Consider the following 19,324-nt stretch of genomic DNA (forward strand, 5'->3'; position numbering starts at 1 on the left):
GCGTACCGCTGGCCGGCCGGGCCGGTACCGTGGAAAAAAAAATCCGGCTCTTTTTTTTTGACAGAAGTGGCCCGTGGGCCACTTCTTTCCTTAAAACCACGCGTGGGCGCGTGGTTTAAAAACCATAGCGCGTGGCGCTGTGGTTCCCCAAAAAAGAAAAAACCCGGCTTTTTTTTTTTTTTGACAGAAGTGGCCCGTGGGCCACTTCTTTCCTTAAAACCACGCGCCACGCGGTGGTTTAAAAACCACAGCGCGTGGCGCTGTGGTTCCCCCCCCCCCCCAAAAAAAACCCGGCTTTTTTTTTTTTGACAGAAGTGGCCCGTGGGCCACTTTTTTTCCTAAAACCACGCGCCACGCGGGTTTTTAAAACCACGCGCCACGCGGTGGTTTAAAAACCACAGCGCGTGGCGCTGTGGTTCCCCCCCAAAAAAAAAACCCGGCTTTTTTTTTTGACAGAAGTGGCCCACGGGCCACTTCTTTCCTTAAAACCACGCGCCGCGCGGTGGTTTTAAAAACCACCTCGTGTTGTGGTTCGCCCAAAAAAAAAAAAAAACCGTATCGGTGCGAACCGGCCGGTCGGCTGGTACGGGCTCCGTACCGGCCGGTTTGCAGATGAAAACCAGAAAATACCGGTTTTCATCTGTTTTCGGTACCGGTCAAGGACCGGACCGGTACGGGCCGGTACGGCTTTCCTTGATTTGAATGAACCAACCTAGCCTGGATGGCAAATTTTTGTAGCATCAAATATATTCATCTTACAGGCAGTGGCTAGAATTTTTTTCATAGTACAAAAGTGATAAGCTCCTTACATTTTTCTCTGTATGTTTAAGTAGTCAATTTTATATATTTAGCTGGCTGTATATCTTTTTTCATGTTCCTTTGTTTTTCAGCTTTTAATTTCATATGGTGACGTGGGTGCAAAGGGTGCTCTTTCAGATGAACATGTAATGGGCTCAGCAAAATGCCAGGTATAATTACCTTTTATAGCATTTCGTCGCAATTAACACCAGACAAGATGTGTCACACAAAGGGTAAATCATTACATTGTAACATATACTGATGAACGGATAGTCAATATGTTATACCAAATTGAAGAAAGATTTATCTGGATGCATTTTCTTCTAACTGATTTGTCATTGTTAATTCAGGCTTTAGCTGAACTGTTACCTGTTTTATGGAAGGATGGGCACCGAGTTTTGATTTTCAGCCAATGGACCACAATGCTTGATATTCTAGAGTGGACATTGGAAGTCATAGGAGTTACATATAGACGTCTGGATGGCAGGTAGTCTGTGCATGAATATGTTTCAAAGTACTGTTGGAGCATGTATCTTACCTTTGTGTTTCAACATTTCAGTACTCAAGTAACAGAAAGACAAACGATAGTGGACACTTTCAACAATGATCATTCTATCTTTGCATGCTTACTTTCAACGAGGGCTGGAGGACAGGGCTTGAACCTGATTGGGGCTGATACGGTCATCATACATGATATGGACTTTAACCCCCAGATGGATCGGCAGGCTGAAGATCGCTGTCATCGTATAGGCCAAGCAAAACCTGTTACTGTTTACAGGTACCATATTAGTTATCTGGACTATAAGTTATATATATATTTTCAGGTGGTCAAGTTGCATACAGCTAATACGGAATATAATTTGGCTTCTGGTTGATTAAAGTAGTTTAAAAATTTTCAAATATCAGAATGCCCAGAGAGTTTAGAATTGTCATTCCAATAACCTCTAATTCAATAAATAGATAAATGTATAACTATGGACACATTTGAAAAACTAGTAATATTCCAGCTTGAACACTTTTTAATGTTGCATGTATAATGGTGCCTGTTATCCCTGAAACTTATTATGAAGAAATGTTGGAAGGGAAAATTATTCAAGACACATCTTAAGATAAATACATCATATGAATGTTAGAAAGCTTGCATGTGGTCCTCTCTTTTTCAGAAGCAGGGAAAAAATACAGTGAAGTGGGCATTTGATATGATAAGTGATTATATATGATGTGTGACTGTATGTATTTATGCCTGTCTGTGCATGCATTTGTGTGCACACTCATGCGCATGCTTACACTTGCATACATATTTCTGCATATAGCCACAGGCGGGATGTACTTTTTATCGTAGAAATGCGGACAGGTTGTGTTATTTCAATTTTTAGAACCACTTCTATACACTTCGACGCTAGATGTCACAGCGCAGGACTCCTTGGCTTAAAAAGTGAAGTCCCTTTTCTTTACATTATTTCAAAGTATCAACACTTGCTCAGAATCTTGGATTGTCTTGTTAAAGAATCCTCAATCCACCAATGCAATTGTTGGGACTTGAACTCTTTAACCATATTAACTGCCAAAAAATTTGGATATTTGATTTGAAGTGTTGATAACCCTTTTTGTGATATCTTATAAAAAAGTATGAGTTTTATTATGCAATGTGCTTTTTTCTAATTTAACTGAATACATTGCATATATGTCTGTGTATATATATTATATGGGAATTTTTTCTTCTTGGTTTTTTGGAGGTTCAAATGTCTGCCATGTCTGGTGAGGTCACCTTAAAACCTGTTGTTTCAGTTCTGTAGGCTAGATTGGACACAGGGATGGCTTGTATTGGTTGAGCTTTTCCTAGCTTAACGTGCTTTTAAAATAAATTGGTTAGCTTAGGCCTACAAGCTTGAATGTCTCTTTCTAAGATCTGCCTGTTGCTGTGTTCAAAGCCTATCTCTAGATTTAAATGATGTAATAATGATTTTGTTTTGGTTTCTGCAATAAAAAATATATAAGTAACTACCAAGAGCATTCTCATGGTGGTTTTTGATTCCCCAAAAGATAAATAGTAATTCAATTTCCAATGCAAGGTTCAATTGCCGAAAGAGATCTGTTGAATCACCATAGTTTTCCCCTTCAAAAATTATTAGGGCCTCCCGAATGTATTGATGATGACAATTCAAGGCTAGCTTGTGAATTGATGGATCTACAGATTTAAGTTCAAACTTGACCATGCATGCAAATGGTAGACTAAGCCTGTAACCATGTGGGCTAGGCTCCAAACTCATTAGGTTAATCAAGCCCTTGGAAGATCATGCTCTTACTTGTACATATTTTTATTGCTTGAGTGATTGAAGCATGGTATGCCATTTCGTACCAAACTGGGCGGTACAGGGCGTACTATACCGTACTGGTTTAGTTTGGTACATGGTACGTGGGGCGTACCGAGGTCGGTATATTGAACCAGCCCCCATACCAGGTGTACCGACACAATAATAGGGTGGCACCACTATGGGTCTCGGTGCTGAGACAACATACCTTGGATTCAAGTCATTGCTGCTTCTTAAATTATATGGCATGTAATTAAAATTGAGAAGAATCCATGTCACATGATCCATGTCTACTAAAAGTATATGCCCCAAACCAACATAGATGACTTTCTCATTGAATTGTAGATCTCCTAAAGCCAATATAGATGGAACTGGTGGCCATGAGTTAAAGCATTTCACAATTTGTAGATCATGATGGTTAATATTAAATTTAAAATTGAAGAATAGTGTGGTATGTGCCATATCTCTGTTAATTTGGTTAATATGGAAACTATGAAGTACTATTATTATAAACAACTCATAGCTATGCTATATATGTTGAGAAACAATGTTTTTATGATGTAGCATTTAGACTTACACATGCTGTGTAGGCATTCTGATTACTTGACGAAGTAAATGAAGAAGTGAAAAATAAAGAGGAGGAAAAGAAAAAGAGAAAGGCCAAATCTCCCCTTTTAATTAGATGGCCTCTTCAAGGTTTCCTGATTTGTGTGGAAGTCTTCTTTTGGTAAGTTATGTAGGTATGCCGAGAAGAAATTAATGTGGAGCTTAGTGCATTAGAAGTCAAAGCAAGCTTTCATTGACCACTTTCTTTGATCCCAGAAAAAGAAATGCTTTACTAGGATCAGCATGTGAAGGATTTGGGCTTCAAACCACTTTCAACCCATGAGGTGGTAAGCTTTCTAACACATATTGCCATTGTTACTCCCATGAGCTATCAAGGACGAAATATGATTGGAAAAATCCTAATGAGCAAAAATGAACCAGGGCCACGAGATGGTTATAGAGGCTGTATCAAAAGAAGTCCTAAAACAAGGAAATCTTGGAAGTAGCTCAAATTTATTGATGGAGGTAACATATCAAGATTAAAGGGCTGCGGTGGAAGAAATGATGTCAAATTTGTTGAAGTGACAGGACCTGCAATGGGAAGTTTATAATTCTGGGTTATTTAGTGAAAGTGATGTTAATAAATTAAAGGGGAAATACACATCAAAACATGCAAGAACATGGTTCATGTTGCCCAGCTATGCATCCTAAGCAGAGGGGGGGGGGGGGTGAATTGGGTTTTTCAAAAAAAACTTTGACAAATAATGCAATGGAATTAAATGCTTAACAAATGAATAATGATTTTAGCAAGTAAGCATTAAGTAAATATGCAAGATATTAAAACAAAGAAAATAAGCAAGGCAAACACAAAAAGTTTATAGTGGCTTGGTGCCAACTCTGCACCTACATCCACTCTCCAAGATTTTTTGAAAATTCCACTATAATCTGCAGCCAGATTATAACCTAGTTGTTTTTCAAGTTCATAACCAAATCCAGTTGATTTTTTCAGGCCAATCAACCAAAACTTTCACTGATTGCTTTCCGGATTTACAATCAATCTAGTTGATTTTTCAGGTCAATCAACCCAAATCTATCTCGAGCTTTTTTCAGGCTCAACATAATCCAATTCAAGGTTTGGACAAACCTTTCCCCCAAGTTTTAGTTTTAGAAATTTGTTACAACAAATGATAGAAAGAATTAAATGTTGTTACAATAAATATAGCTCTAAGATAGTAGATATAGAAATAATAAATGGAGCTACATTAGGTTGGTTGACTTGAATGTTTCTTGAAAGCGCTTCACCAACTCTCTGAAGTTGAGGATGTGATCTTTCAGGTCACAATGAAAGCTTTAAAGAATGATTTGCTTATTGAAACTCTCTTTTTCTTTCTATCATCTTAGTGGATTTTTCTTTGTGGTGCTTAAGCTTGCTGTTTTTTTTGGTGTTCCTATATATTTATACTCTTTGGAGATGGTTGGAACATATTTCTAGCTGTTAGACAGTTAATAGAACCGTTAAGAGAGGAAAATAACCGTTTAGATTTGCAGAAAAACTAGTCGTTGCAGTTGTCAGGCGCAGAGGGGTTGATTCGTAGATTTTTGGGAGTTGACTCGTTAATTTCAGGGATCGACTCTTTAATAGACTGTCTTTCACTATTTTTTGTCTTTCCACTGTAGCCGTTCTAGGATCGACTCGACTATTTCTGGGGTCGACTCTAGTTTTACTGAAGTCGTCTCGTGAATTCTATAGGTCGACTCACCAATGCAGTGATTTTCTTGGCTCTCTGTCTTTTCTTTGTGGCCATTCTCGGGTTGGCTCGTCTTTATCTTGGCTCGACTCGTGCTAAGCAAGAGTCGACTCGAGTAGTTCATGGGTTGACTCGTCAATGTAATGAATTTTTTGGCTTACTGTTTGTCCTCTGAGATCGTTCTGGGGTCGACTCGCAGTCTGTTGGAGTCTCGTGAAGATGCTACGGTCATGAGAGTGTGCTGGGGTCGACTCTTGAGGTAGCTCAGGATGAAATTTTCTGTGAATGTATGTGAGCTTCCAAGGAATATTTTCATAGCCTTTTGGAGTTTGCTTCTTCATGTGGAGCTTCAGATGGATGATCATCTTTTGAGAGTGGTTGAAGGCTTTCTTTTTCTTTGCTTTCTGAAATTTTATCACTTAAACTCAAAGCAAATGGATTAGTCAACTTTTAACTCAACTGTTTTGCATTATCAAAATCAATCCTTTAGGTTCAACAATTCACCTTCTTAGTATCAGACCCTGTATCAGTACCATCTTGGTACAATGTTGGTATGACTGGTATGGGTGTCAGTTTGGTGTACTGACACTTGATATGCCCCCATACCATGTACCAGTATGGTATGGTATGGTAGTGTGTGCACCAATATAAATCAGTACGATGTACCATGGGCATGTTTGCTGAAATATGTAACCATGCCAAGTTGGTGGAGAGGTCTATCAATTTAGGCAAACTCTTAATTGATATCAAATACTGTCTTACAGAGGAAATGAGAAACTGTTTTTGTTGGATTGTTGCATGTCTTTGGTTCTTTTAAATAAAATAAGGAAAAAGGGATAAAGTCTGGTCTGATGTTGTCTATATAGATGCTTGTCATGTTTTGTAAGTCCATGGTGATAGTCCTCATGGGCCTACAAGCGCATACACTTTTAGGAGTGATGGATCAAGGTTACTTTGAGCCTCCAACTCTTGTTCTTTCTATTTTGATGAAGTCCTTGAAGTGGAATGAGATGCTTTAAATGTTGGAGGCCGCGCAGCACTTGGCTGAGAATGTAAATCTATGCCCTTCAATGCAAAATTGAATCTCTTGCAAGGAGTATTCCATATGATAAAGAATCATATGTGATTGTTGAATTATTGTGATATCAGCAAGCTCACTAATAGAAATGCTAAGTGGGTAGGTATTCAATATCAAGTTTACTAATAGAATGCTTTAAAGACTATACTCTTGTATGTATCAAAGACAAGGTAGGTATTCAATATCAAGTGTCAGCCATTGAGCTGAAGACATTTCTTGCTTCTTGCCATGCAAATGGATGTCTTAGGCTTTGAATTTTGGAAGAAAAAAAATATAAGACATTTTTTTTTGGCGAGATTGAACATGTTTTTTCTATTCTCTAGTACTCATTAATGAAATTTATTATCAGAAAGGAACATGGCAAAGGACTCAATAACTACTTTTGAAGGGACAAATTTATTGCTCTTCTACAGGAACTTTTTTATTGGGCTTGGTGCATTGAGATATGTGGAATAAATATACGATGCCACCTTGTCAAAAACCATATGAAAAATACCGGTCTCTACACATCCTTGCTGGTGTTGAAGTTTTTGGAGGATTTAAGCCTAACCTTTTGGTACATTTTACAGACCACTACACCAGCGTGGTCGTAGATAGCTTTCCAAAATGGCATATTCTGTGCTTTGTAATAAAACATTTGTTTTCATGTGGGGAACTTCCTTCCAAAAGATTGTACGTCATTCATAAGATAATCATCCCCAACTATGGCCCTAGGTCCTTTGGTCATTATGGTGCACACTTTGTAGGAAGCTTGCATAACCATCCCGAACAAATGGCCAAACAAGAGTACCAGTCAGAGCTGAGGTACTGGTCTGGTGCATCCGACAATGGAACCTCCTTTAGCCTCGATATGAGTTTGTCTACAATTATTTTAAAGCTGAACTTTGGTGCTAGTGATGTCTGAGTGGTCTGATGCATTAGAATTGTTTTCCACTTTTTACCATTTATCATTTAATCAGAGATGTTGAAAGCAGTGCATATCCAAAAGAGCCATAAACAAGGCCAAGGCTGCATTTAGAAGCAAAACCAAATTCATAAGTATTTAATTAACAAGCAAGGCCAGGAGCCTTTTAGGAAAGAAATTTAGAGCAGATTACCTTCACAAAGAATAGCTCCTGCTTGGATGCCATGCCATGCCTCAATCTTGGGAGGATTGACCATTCCAAGTTCTGAGACAAGTTGGAGAAAATGCCTCTAAGACTACTATATTTTGACCAAATTTAATGTGGCTGACCTTTTTCCTTTACCATGGACAGTAGTAAGGGTTAAAGTCTAGTTATTATCAACAAAGGTCATATGAAATGATCTTTCAAACATGGATGCCTGCTGAAATTTCAACAGTCATGTCTTATCTCTCAAAGACTACTGGCTAGATTACTGCATCTGTAAGACTTCAAATGTAGATGGTAACCGAAAATGACTTCTAGTTTTAATTGTGCATTTTTAACGCTTAGTGTTGTAGTATTTCTTTATTTTGTGTATTCATCCCTTCTAAACATGGAATGCCGTACTGGCCCGAACTGGATAGTACGGAGTGTACCATACCGGTTCGGTACCGGTATTCGGTACGAGTGGCGTACCGATATTTGGTACGCCAAAAAATTATCTGTACCATACCATACCGATACTGTACTAGTGTGGCACCGGTACTAGGTCCAGTATCGAGATGGCGAACCTTACTTCTAAATATTTTTTAACTTTAAGAACAATATTATCTAACTAAATGGTGCCGGCATAGAGGTGGAGACATGGTACACCATATTGTACCGAATCGGATGGTACCAGGTGTACCGTACCATATTGGTTCGGTACTAGTACATGGCACATAGGGTGTACCGACATTCGGTATGCTGAACGGGCTCAACATTGTACCATACCGACACAGTGATAGCATGGCACCGGTGCGGGGCCCGGTACCGAGACAACGTACCTTGGGTTGAGATGCATTTCATGCCTATCCTATATCTAAGAGTGTCATGTAGGAGATGAGATGACATGTTTAGGTGAGTGAAATAGTTTCCCATACAAGGAAATTTTTGAAATCTTTCTTGCTCTTAATTTAATTCTTTTCTAAAAAAGGAAAAAATCTAATTGTTCTTGACCTCTTAGTGTCTGCTTAGACACTCATCAAGTGCCTAAGTGTGAGGCAGCCTCCTGGACAGACATCTATTACATAAAATCTTTTAAAATATTACCTTTAGTCACCTATCCCTTCTTGTTGGATTGACTCAACCCTCGACCTTCTTTACAGAACAACTTTCTCCTGGTCTTCTTGAATTGTAATGTGATGTCAATCTTTGCAATGGAAGATGCAGTTCTCTCTCGCATAGAGGGAACAGCACCCTTGCAGTAGATCTATTAACACCCAGGATTTTATTGATCTAGATTATACACACAGCCTTGGACCAGCCAGATCTCCAAGTCATCCACTCATCTTATCTTCCAGATAGAGTTTGATCTCGTTTTCTTATATACTTAAGGCTCTTTTCTGAAAAAAAAACTCATTGAGAGAGATTTATAAAACCTTCTTCATCGATGAACAACATGTAATGATAACCATAACATTCAACTCAAGTGTTGCTTCCAGTAATCTCCTTCCCTCTGCTGTTTCAGCTTAGTCTTAAGAAGTAAAAAGGTCTCTATGAATGTATTTCCTCTAAATTTAGTGTGCTTAAACTTTTCTCTAAATGTGCTGTATGTCATCTCATCACTTGTGAATAACCTATGATATGTTAAAGCTAGTATTATTTGTCAGACAAGAAGCATGTCATTTTGGACTCTTTACAGGTCATTTGCTTGTTGCCCAAAGGGAGGAACCTTACTTGCTGGCCTTGAGGTTTAGGTTGGGAAGCAAATGTTTGGGTGTTAGCCTGACTTAACAAGTTTCATTCAATCGTTATAGCAACTTGCAGGTTTTGTCCACTGTCTACCTACCTTAGAACCAGCTATTTTGTCCCAATACAAGAAGCTCTCATACAATGTTGTATGTGCTGCCAGGAATCATTCAGATGCATAAACACACAATTGCATTGATAGCTCGAAGAATGTGTGTACATCCACATTGCACTTGATTAAAGTGAAGGTGATAAACCTAAAATGTTCTGATGTTAATGAGTTTGAGTCTGATTCCTGAAACCTCTTCTCAGCCAATCTTCTGCATGCTCATTTTGTTCTTCCCCACCATTTAAAATTTACATTTTATATTATGTCCCTCATAATTGATAGGTGATTTGCACTCAACTGACCAACAAAAACATTACATCTCGATGTATCTTCATATGGAAGTCATCCATCTCCATTTTAACCCCATTCTCAAGCATCGAATATGATCAATTCTTATACTAAAGGTTATGCTTATCCATATGGAGTCATTTGGATCATGATGATGACCTAAATGAGTGAATTTTAAGGACACCTACTTACTTTTGCAAATTATTGAATAGAAATATTTGTGCTTAAACTTTGACATTGATTTATTGCTACCTATGAAAACTAATGACATATTGATTCTGTATAAAACAACTTGTGTTCTTTCCTTGACATCCAAAACCAGCCATCTTTCAGACTTTGAGACCAGTGCTTGTTGCATAGGATTTTGGGAGTCAGAGTTGTCTCGTTCACAGTTTCTAAAAATTAGAATATATTGTCTTGTGTTATTTGATAATGATGATTGGCCAAAGAAACCCTGGATATCGCTTCACTTGTAAATGAAAATGTCTTTTAAATTTAAGTTGCCAAGTTTAGCTCCTGATCGTCCACTTAAATAGCATCAATGGACGACGATATCATCATGCATCTTGGCAGTTATATGATCAAGATGCTCCAATCTTTAGCTATGCTGTAACTATTTTTGTCATGATTGGTACTATGTCATCATAATGTTGGAGGCATAACGAATGCGCGAGTTGGCAAGTCAAGGACTTTATCAAGAATTTGCATCTGATACTATTATAGATTTGTTGATCATTTGCATCTAGTAGTTTACAACCTTTTTGAACAAGATTTTTGTAAAAATAATGAATTGAAAATTTCTAATAGTTATATGATGCCTATAACGAACCTTTCTTTTTTCAAAAATATATAACTGTTGGAAAGTAAACTTGATTCTCTACATGGGGAATTCGACATATCCTACTTGGCATAGTTAAAGGTCTACTAGTCGAAGATCCAGTTGAAGCATCAAGGTAAAGGAGGAGTCTTGTTCTAGATTTATGCTATAATAGTTGAAAAGGCACTTGGAATATGATGAGTTTATGAGGTGTACTTGGTAGATTAATAGTTGTGTTTATTAAAGTCCTCGGTGGATGAAGAATCAGGAAAGTTAGCATTTCCTAGCCTATAAAATGTGATGTGTTTGGGTTATGATGTAAAAATTCAAATGATGGAATGTAATAAGAGTTGTTACGTATCTCCATTTCTAAAAGGGCATCCTAGTGCTCGAGGCTCCTGTCACTGCAGGATCTGCAAACGGTTAGATGTACGTCGCCTTACCTTAGCATGCAGTGGCTGTTTTTGTATTTCAGACTCGGGACACCTAGGTCATAATAGAGTAACCTTATCGTTGTGCCAAGGTCTACCCTCATTATTTATCTTTAGAGACCATAACCTCACATTCTAGTATTGCTCGAGTATGGTGAATGTGTAATTTGAGCCTTGGTCATAATAAAAAAATATGGTTAAAAGTTAGAAGTTAGGTTTGATTAAAAAACATATAAATATTATATTTTAAAATCTTAAATTAATAATATTATTAAAAATATTTATACTCGACTAGGTTCGTGAGCTTTCGAGCCAAGTATTTCACTACCCGAGTGTGACTCAAAAAACTGTTCAAGTTGAGCTCGACTTGAGCTCAGTAATAGTCGAGTCAAGTCAAGTTTTGGACCCAAATCATTTGCACCCTTACTAGTAGCATTGGATCTAGGCCTTGGCCGTCTTAGGGCATGTTGGGCCAAATGGCTTTGGGTTGGATCTGGGCCTAGGCCGGGTTGAATACAAGCTCGAGTTGTAGAGACTAGACAAAAATTAGGCTTGGCCCTAAGCTTGATTCGAAGCCTAGGTTTGAGTCCCCAAATCCTAAGTCTTTAAGTTACCCCCACCTCCCATGCATTGCTCCACTCTCTTCGCCCCATACTGTAACCCTCGTTCTTTCTTTATTTCCTCCCCCTTGCCATTTCTTTTCCCTCATCGCTCTCTCTCCTCTCCGCATTGATCCCACCGTCACCCTCATGCTCCCCTTCCCTTTTTTTTTCCACCTCTTTGCTTCAATGCCCATCCTGCCTATTTTCTCTCTCTCACACACACACATGCGCGCGCGCGCACATTCTTTCTCCATCCCGCCCATCACCCTTGCTAGCCATTGTTCCTCGTCTCACTATCCCCTTCTTCCTCTCTTCTTTCTCTCCTCTTCAACGAGGCGGTCGAAGATATGGTGTCTGGTGGGTGGTGTAGTGGCGGTGAACGGCGGATGCAATTTTTTAGGTGGTGAGTGGTGAACAACACAACAATGACCTAGCTACAAGTAGCATAGTGGCAATGGAGTCCCAGACTTTTCCAGGTCATAAGGACGGTGTTGGGTCTGGCTCATCCAGGCATTCAGGTTGGATCAGGTTTGGGATTGCCCAACCCCAAAAAATTCAGGCTCAAGCTTGATGAAAACCCAACCCAGCTTAGCCTAGTTCCAACCCTTTGCACTATTGAAGACGGTGACATATAAAACTTTTCATTCTTTTCATTATCGTTAAACAAATGCTACGACATATGTGGTTTAACTTGTTTGCTATCAATTCAACTAAGTTTTTATGGATTAAATTTGCTGTGGCCTCGTGTAAGCTGTATAGGTTGTGTTTTAGTCTATGTAATATTCCATTAATTCAGTCCAATTTGTTATATGATGTTAATTTATCCCTGCCAGATATAAAATTTGAAGATCAATCATGAGATTTTTTGTACTTACATGATTTACTCAATAGTTGCTGCTTATGACTGCGTAATCAGTTTCTGAAAATTACTTGGGTATGGTAGCCATTATACCTTCACATTTTATTTTACTGCATCATTTTTCTACTTAAAAGATAGAAGCTTTCTTTTTGAATCAATTCCTCGAAATCTTCATTACTGTGCATGTTACTGTATGATTCATGAAGCTAATGTATTCTGGAGACAGTCATGGAGTTTCAGAAATTGCTTGTGAAAAAAGACAACTTCCAATAAGCTTAATTAATTTTACATTTGAATTTTGGTATAAATTTGTAATTTGAGAAGGAAACTTGATATGTTTGCAGTTCTGAATCTGCAGTACTGAGGATTTCAGAATCTCTTAATAGAAACATTTTCATCTCAACTCTTTGCAGGCTTGTTACCAAGGACACTGTTGATGAGAACATATATGAGATTGCAAGGAGGAAACTGGTCTTGGATGCTGCGGTGCTCGAGTCTGGTGCAGAGCTGAATGATGAAAACGATGTGCCTGAGAGGACTATGGGAGATATTTTATCATCTCTTCTTCTTGTGTGAACTGACTTGATTATCAAGGTTAATTGAGGAATTTGATTTATTCGGCATATGATTTTTGAAGCACAATCTATTGGTTAAGAGATTTTATTTACAGCATTCATTGGCCAGCAGGTCTCATTGCTTCAATTCCCGGTGGTTGGCTCATTTAATCTCCACTAAAATGGAAGTTTCGGTCTCTATATGTTGGTCTGACTCTTCAATTGGGTACAGAGTATGCCAGCATTGTCTGGTCAAATGTTTCTCCATGTTAAGATGATAGACCTGTGACCTCAAAAAAAAAAAAAAAAAAAAAAAAAAAAACAGAAGAAGAAAGAAGAAAGATATTATACATGTGTAACACAGAAAATTGGTTCCAAGGGAATCCACAAATATTTGCTGCCCCATTGAAGTTTGAGTGTTTAAGATTATATTAAATGTTCTATATTTTTGATGTGTGGATAAAAGTCGACTAAAAACAATGTCAAGTGGCAATTGGCAGGTGACTGTTGGATCTCTCTCTCTCTCTCTCTCTCTCTCTCTCCTCTCTCTGTGAGATACTTTTGGGTATCTTTATCATAAAAAAAGGTGGACCATAGACGTTTAACAGTTCTAAGATCGGTTTACTGATCATGTTTACAGTTTAATCATTGCTTTTATTTTTCATCAGTCATTAACATTTTATCCTCTGTCAAGATTATGATGAATTAGCTTATCTTTTTGCTCCCTTCCTTTCTTCTGATAGGAACATGTTGTATTCGCATGCATATTGCGACAAAGTTTAGAGAATAAAAGAATCTGGTCACCTATGAATCTAAATGCAAATTTTCTCACACAAATTTGGAATTGGGGTAATCTATGATCCATGTGAAAGTTCATTTTTCATGCTCGTTTCTTGTACCAATTTTTGGATTGGAAATGATCAGATCGACATGCTTTTGACAAGAAACTGATTGGAAAATGACCTGGTCTTGTCCCTATAAAATCATTTGCTCAGGCTTGGATTGAGAAATATGATTCATTTCAGATGTGGGCAAGATCTGGGACCATTAATTGATCCAACAAACAAACTCATGATTACCTTATTCTCTCCATTTTATTTTCTTTCAGAATACCAGCTTAACTGATATGCTACCATATCCCGGAACGTGCCATGCACGTGATCCTTCTCCCATCCTCGGCATGCTTGTGGTGCATGTGAGTAGTCCTGCATATGCTTGTGCCTTGAGATTGTGTAATCATATACTTGATGTACACACTTGAAATATTGGGAGGCAAACTTCTCTATCTTCCCTCCTAAATGCAAGAACTAAATTATGTTGGTCTTCATAGTTTTGGTTTCATTGTATAACTGATATTCTTTTATTACCCTCTTGCAACTTAAGAAGCGAATTCTTACCAATCACTTTATATAGTTAATCACTATTTTGTGTAGTTCAGGATGGTTCATGTACATATCATTTGAATCATATGTTTTAATTCTATCATAACATCATAATCCAATGATAGAACCTCATTAGGTTTTGAGGGTTAGGATTTCTGTTTGCAAAATTTTCTAAGATAAAATTGCAAGTGTCAGTTCATGATTTCTTTTCTTGCCACTTAGGCAAGAAGGCTGCGGTTCGATTCCTGTTAGAGTCAGCCGCCAAAGGATAGGGATTGTATAGGGTAGAAAAAAGAGAGCCTAGTCTTATTTATAACCACAAAAAAATAATAAAAAATGAAAAAAACTGTCATCTGATGGTAGGGTTGGAGTCATCTCTGATGCTAATTTTGTCAATGATGAGCAGTTGAATTAGGTTATTTAGTAAGGCTAGGTTTGGCGTGTCAATTTGTTGATTTCTTAGGAACTTGGGTGGATAAGTGTTGAGTTGTGATCAGGTATGAGTTCACTATGATCAGATATTTCTTCCCCTTGATTGAGGGAGTTCGGCTGATACATCTGCGTCTACGAAATTACATCAAAAAATCACGCAGTTTGAAGTTGTTTCCCATAATCTGCAATCGGGCCTGCCGCCTAATTTTCTTTGCAGTAGACATGAATATGAGAACTCCACACTCATCTTTTGACAGTCTTTAACCAGGGTATTAGTCCTCGCAGACATCGTCTCGCCTTGTGCAAGAATTATTAGTAAGGTGGAGCATTCACTCTTCATGATCATCCTTCTACGAGCAAAAGAATTAGTTATGATTAGAGGCTCTTGGGAGCCCCACATCTCAAGACCTGCCTGTGAAGTCTATCATCCTTTACAAGCTTGGCTCTGAGATTATCAAAATAGCCTTCTTATAAGCTACGGTTACATTTAATCCACAAAATCCCAACCAGAAGTAAATTTTGAATTCATCAGGAGCTGTGCTGGTGTCTCAATATTATAAGAACCTATTTATAAAAGCCATTTGATTTTTTTTAATGAACAAACAAATCCAATTTTAATTGACAACTCTAATTGTGAGATGACTATAATAATTTCTTCTTCTTTTGTTTTTGTCTTCTTTTTTTTTTGAGAAAAAGGTGGTGATAATTTTATGAGAGGATTGATCGCAACTTTTTAAAGGAGAATCAGTCTAAGTCAAAAACTGGCTTAAGAAAATTGAAACTTAGGATTGATTGCAACTTATTAAAGGAGAATCAGTCTAAGTCAAAAACTGGCTTAAGAAAGTTGAAACCAGTCTAAATCAAAGAAATTAAACCAGCCAGTCTCTTTCCTATGTAGGTTGGGTCTGAGTCATGATCTGTCATCAAACTGGCCCTTTAGTGGCCTACACAAAAGTTTAGACAGACAAGGTAACAACCATTTGGCCCACTAGTGCTTGGTTGATAAAGCTTGGAATTTTATCAGGTCCACTTCTTTGTGTACGATTTTCTGGGTCCCATATTCTCTTTCTATCTTCTCTTCTTCTTCGTTATATTAGACAAGTGCGACCACAACACGTAGAAAATATGAGTTCTTCCTCCAAAGAAATAATTGAAAAGATTCGGACGGCATCGGATTCCAATCCCCATCATTGTCATGGTCGGGTCTCACTCAATAGCTGGAGGCTGGCACACATAACACCAAATTAATGATGGTACATTGAAGATTCCCAGGATATATATATATATATATATAGACCAAATCTTTGGAAAAAACTTGGCCAGGCGGGTTGTATTAAGCCTAGTCCACTGTAAGTCATGGTCAGAATCTGCTACAGTATATGTTGGAACCATGCTGGTGTATGTTTAATTCTAATAAATAGATCTTGGATTCTTTTACAGAATCAAAAAATTTGACCATGCAGTGGAGCGTTTCAAATATATAGCATCGTAACTCCATCCTATATATACACACAATTGATCAAGAAGAAAAATTACCAATATTTATATAATTTGAAGATTGTTTCTTCTATGCTACAGACCGGGTCCAAAAATGTATATTTTTCCTAAGGCTATGGTTTGCATTTTGATCTCATATACATGTAGCCTTAGTGCAAGACTTTGCCACAGTAAGGTCCACATCCATTGAGTTGGTGATTGTGACAAAGATTTTAACTTAGGGTGTTTAGGAAAGTGGAAACTCTCTTCTAATATGGCCTACGCATGGATGATGAGCTCTATGATGACGCTCATCCATCACAAGCAGGCCGACTGTTTAATTCACTGGATGTAGGTCCAATTCTATTATTTAGAGTTTCACATCTTATCATGGGGTGATAGCACTATATTGACACACCATGGCTTGGATGACACAAATTTTTTGAAAAGAAAGATAGAAGACCCATCTGAAAATCCATTATGTAATAATTAGCATCACTTGAATAATAGTTCAAGGTTGTTCATGTTAGAGCTTTTTTTTTTTGAATCATGAATCATTTTAATGGTTCCTGTAATGTTACAATTGCTGTTAATTTTTACAAAATATACCTTCTTGCATTACTCACAAGGAGGACGAGGATAGATGCATTCAATCTTCATTTCTCTTGGACTTTGGTGTTGGACTGAGTGATTCAAAAAAAAAAAAAACAACTATATGGCTGTTAGTTTTTTTTTGTTTTTCAAAAAATCTAAGCTCAAATCTAATGGTTATAATTTTAATGTCATGTATTTTGGATGAGTAATTTCATAACGTAGGCCCCATTTGGGGAAGCTATTGGAAGTACAGCTTTTAGAAGTAGAGCTTTTGGAAGTAGAGCTTTCTGAAGTATAATGTTTATAAAAAGCTGTTTGCTGTTTGGTAACTATATTTCTAAAGTATTGTGCCACTTTAACATGTGTTTGGTAAACAAAATGAAAAAATACTTTTGGTATTACAAAATGACCATAAAGGATATTGCATAGTATTATACAACAGAACATAATAAAATATAATATGTATTAATACATAAATATATAATATGTACTGTAATGCAATATAATATTATTATAATATAGTAATATAATATTGTATACTATAGCATAATAATTTAATATAATATTAAATTATTTAACATAACATATATATATAATATTATATTTATAGTATAATATAATAATAAAGATATAAAATATTATAATTATTAGCATAAATTATTTTTTTATAATATAACAAATTTCCAAGCTAGGTGCTAAAATTGGTTAAACAATTACTAATAGGACATTTTGTGTAATTGTTATATTTTATCACAGGTATGTTGGTTAAAAAAAACAGCTTTCTGACCGGACCTAAAAGTATTTTTTTCAGAAAGCTCCAAAATGAAGCTTCTCCTAAAAAACTATTTTTAGCTTTATAAAAAAACTAAAACAACTTTTCAAAATTTTTATCAAATATTTATATTTTATCTAAAAGTATTTTTGAAGAGTTAGAAAATATTTTTTGACCTTTAAAAAAACTTATTCAAATGAGGCTTAAAAATAGTGCTTAAACAAAGTCCTTAATTTGCCTATGTTTCACAATTCACTTTGCCATAATATATGGCATGCTCCTTGAAGTCACTGCAAACGCATCTTTGAGTTACCAAAGCTTTTTTTTATGCTGGATTTGGTATGTCTTTGGGCACGTGAATACTCTTCACAAACGATAGGACCTGTCATTCCCAGATCCTGTTCATTTGTCCATCATTGTTGGCTAAAGTTTGTCCCTAGACCCCGCCGGTGATCCCCATCGGCTCGCTATTCTCGTGAGGTCTCGTCAATCCAAATCTAAGAAATTGTTCTCTTGGTGTCCTGCGGCACCTTCTTTCTAAGTTTCGTTCGCCGGAAAGGAGAATAGCCATGATTACATGGGAAAGAAATAATTAAATGGCTTGGCAGGTCCGTTGCCTGAAGAAAAGATCACGTTAAAGGTAAAAATCCTAACAACCGATTGGACTCTTGTGGACTGTCCTGATGGCTTAAAGCCTCCATTAACATCTCTACGTACCAACTTTTCTTTTGTAAAAGTTTCTTCTAACACTTGTCATAGCTAGAAACCATGATATAGACGAGCCTGGAAATTACCCGGAAATCTGATGTGAGTTGATAGGTTGATTACTTCATGATGCACCGTACATTCTTTTCACAACTAATTTCCACCACATGAATTCTATTATTATATGGTTGGAAGGAACACATTAATTTCACGTTCAGCCGAGGGGCCTATTTAGACGTCCGATTACCCCACTAATGTGATGTCTTCCACGTGGATGGGGCTTGTCGAATAGTAAAAGGCTGGAGAGAATCATTGGAGGGTGTTGCATTTTCACTATATATATATGCCAAGTTTCGACAAATGATATCTTTGAGATCATGATGCTGTGGCTTCCGCAAACTCTTTAACACACCCATAATCTCTTCTTATTCTGCTTCTTTTCTCTGTAAACTAAACTGGTTGGGTGTCTTAACAAGCCCTGGTACTTCAACGGAATGTCTGGTTTGTCTACATGCCAAACTCTATTTCCTTAACAATTTGATACCATTTGTAATAATTCAGATTTGGAGCATGACACAGCCGTACTACCGAGGGATATAACCCATGATAATATGAAGCCAACATTATATTCAACTTTCAAATCCATCTCAAATATTTAGAATAAATAGGAATCTAATTTCATTATCTATAATTTGCAACCAATATTGGTTTAGAGTATCCAAATCCAAACATAAATACCAACCACATAATCCTCAAAATTTAAAAAATTACTAAGCTATAAATTCATTATCAATCGAAGAACTAAAGTTCTGGTATATAGATCGCCAAGCTTGCTCGTACGAACTCTAAGCTTGGACTATTCTTCGCCCTTATTGATCCTATTCGTCTGGAGAGTAAAAAATAAAAATAAAGATTTATGAGTAATACAGCTTAGTTAGTAAACCTTTCATTATCTTACTAGATCAAGTATAAGTTTTTTGCATGAAT

General features: G+C 37.1%; 1 protein-coding gene across 5 annotated transcripts in view; it reads left to right on the top strand.

Annotated features, from left to right (window-relative positions):
* Window positions 1-13,490, top strand: part of ETL1 (SNF2 domain-containing protein / helicase domain-containing protein) — a 34,402-nt gene extending 20,912 nt beyond the window's left edge. The window contains exons 9-13 of one of the 5 annotated variants that reach the window (XM_008812858.5): window positions 891-968; window positions 1,149-1,285; window positions 1,358-1,576; window positions 12,836-13,016; window positions 13,107-13,490. In XM_008812858.5, coding sequence (XP_008811080.3) covers window positions 891-968; window positions 1,149-1,285; window positions 1,358-1,576; window positions 12,836-12,998 — 597 coding nt within the window. In that variant the 3' untranslated portion in view covers window positions 12,999-13,016; window positions 13,107-13,490. Of the gene's footprint in view, window positions 1-890; window positions 969-1,148; window positions 1,286-1,357; window positions 1,577-12,835 lie in introns of all 5 variants that reach the window. The other 4 variants (XM_008812857.5, XM_088717574.1, XM_026810487.3 and 1 more) reach the window with 4 other exon arrangements.
* Window positions 13,491-19,324: the final 5,834 nt, after the last annotated feature.

This window comes from Phoenix dactylifera, chromosome 3, assembly GCF_051530095.1.
Source record: "Phoenix dactylifera cultivar Ajwa chromosome 3, Ajwa_hap1_PhDact_Kaust_v1.1, whole genome shotgun sequence".
NCBI classification, from domain to species: domain Eukaryota; kingdom Viridiplantae; phylum Streptophyta; class Magnoliopsida; order Arecales; family Arecaceae; genus Phoenix; species Phoenix dactylifera.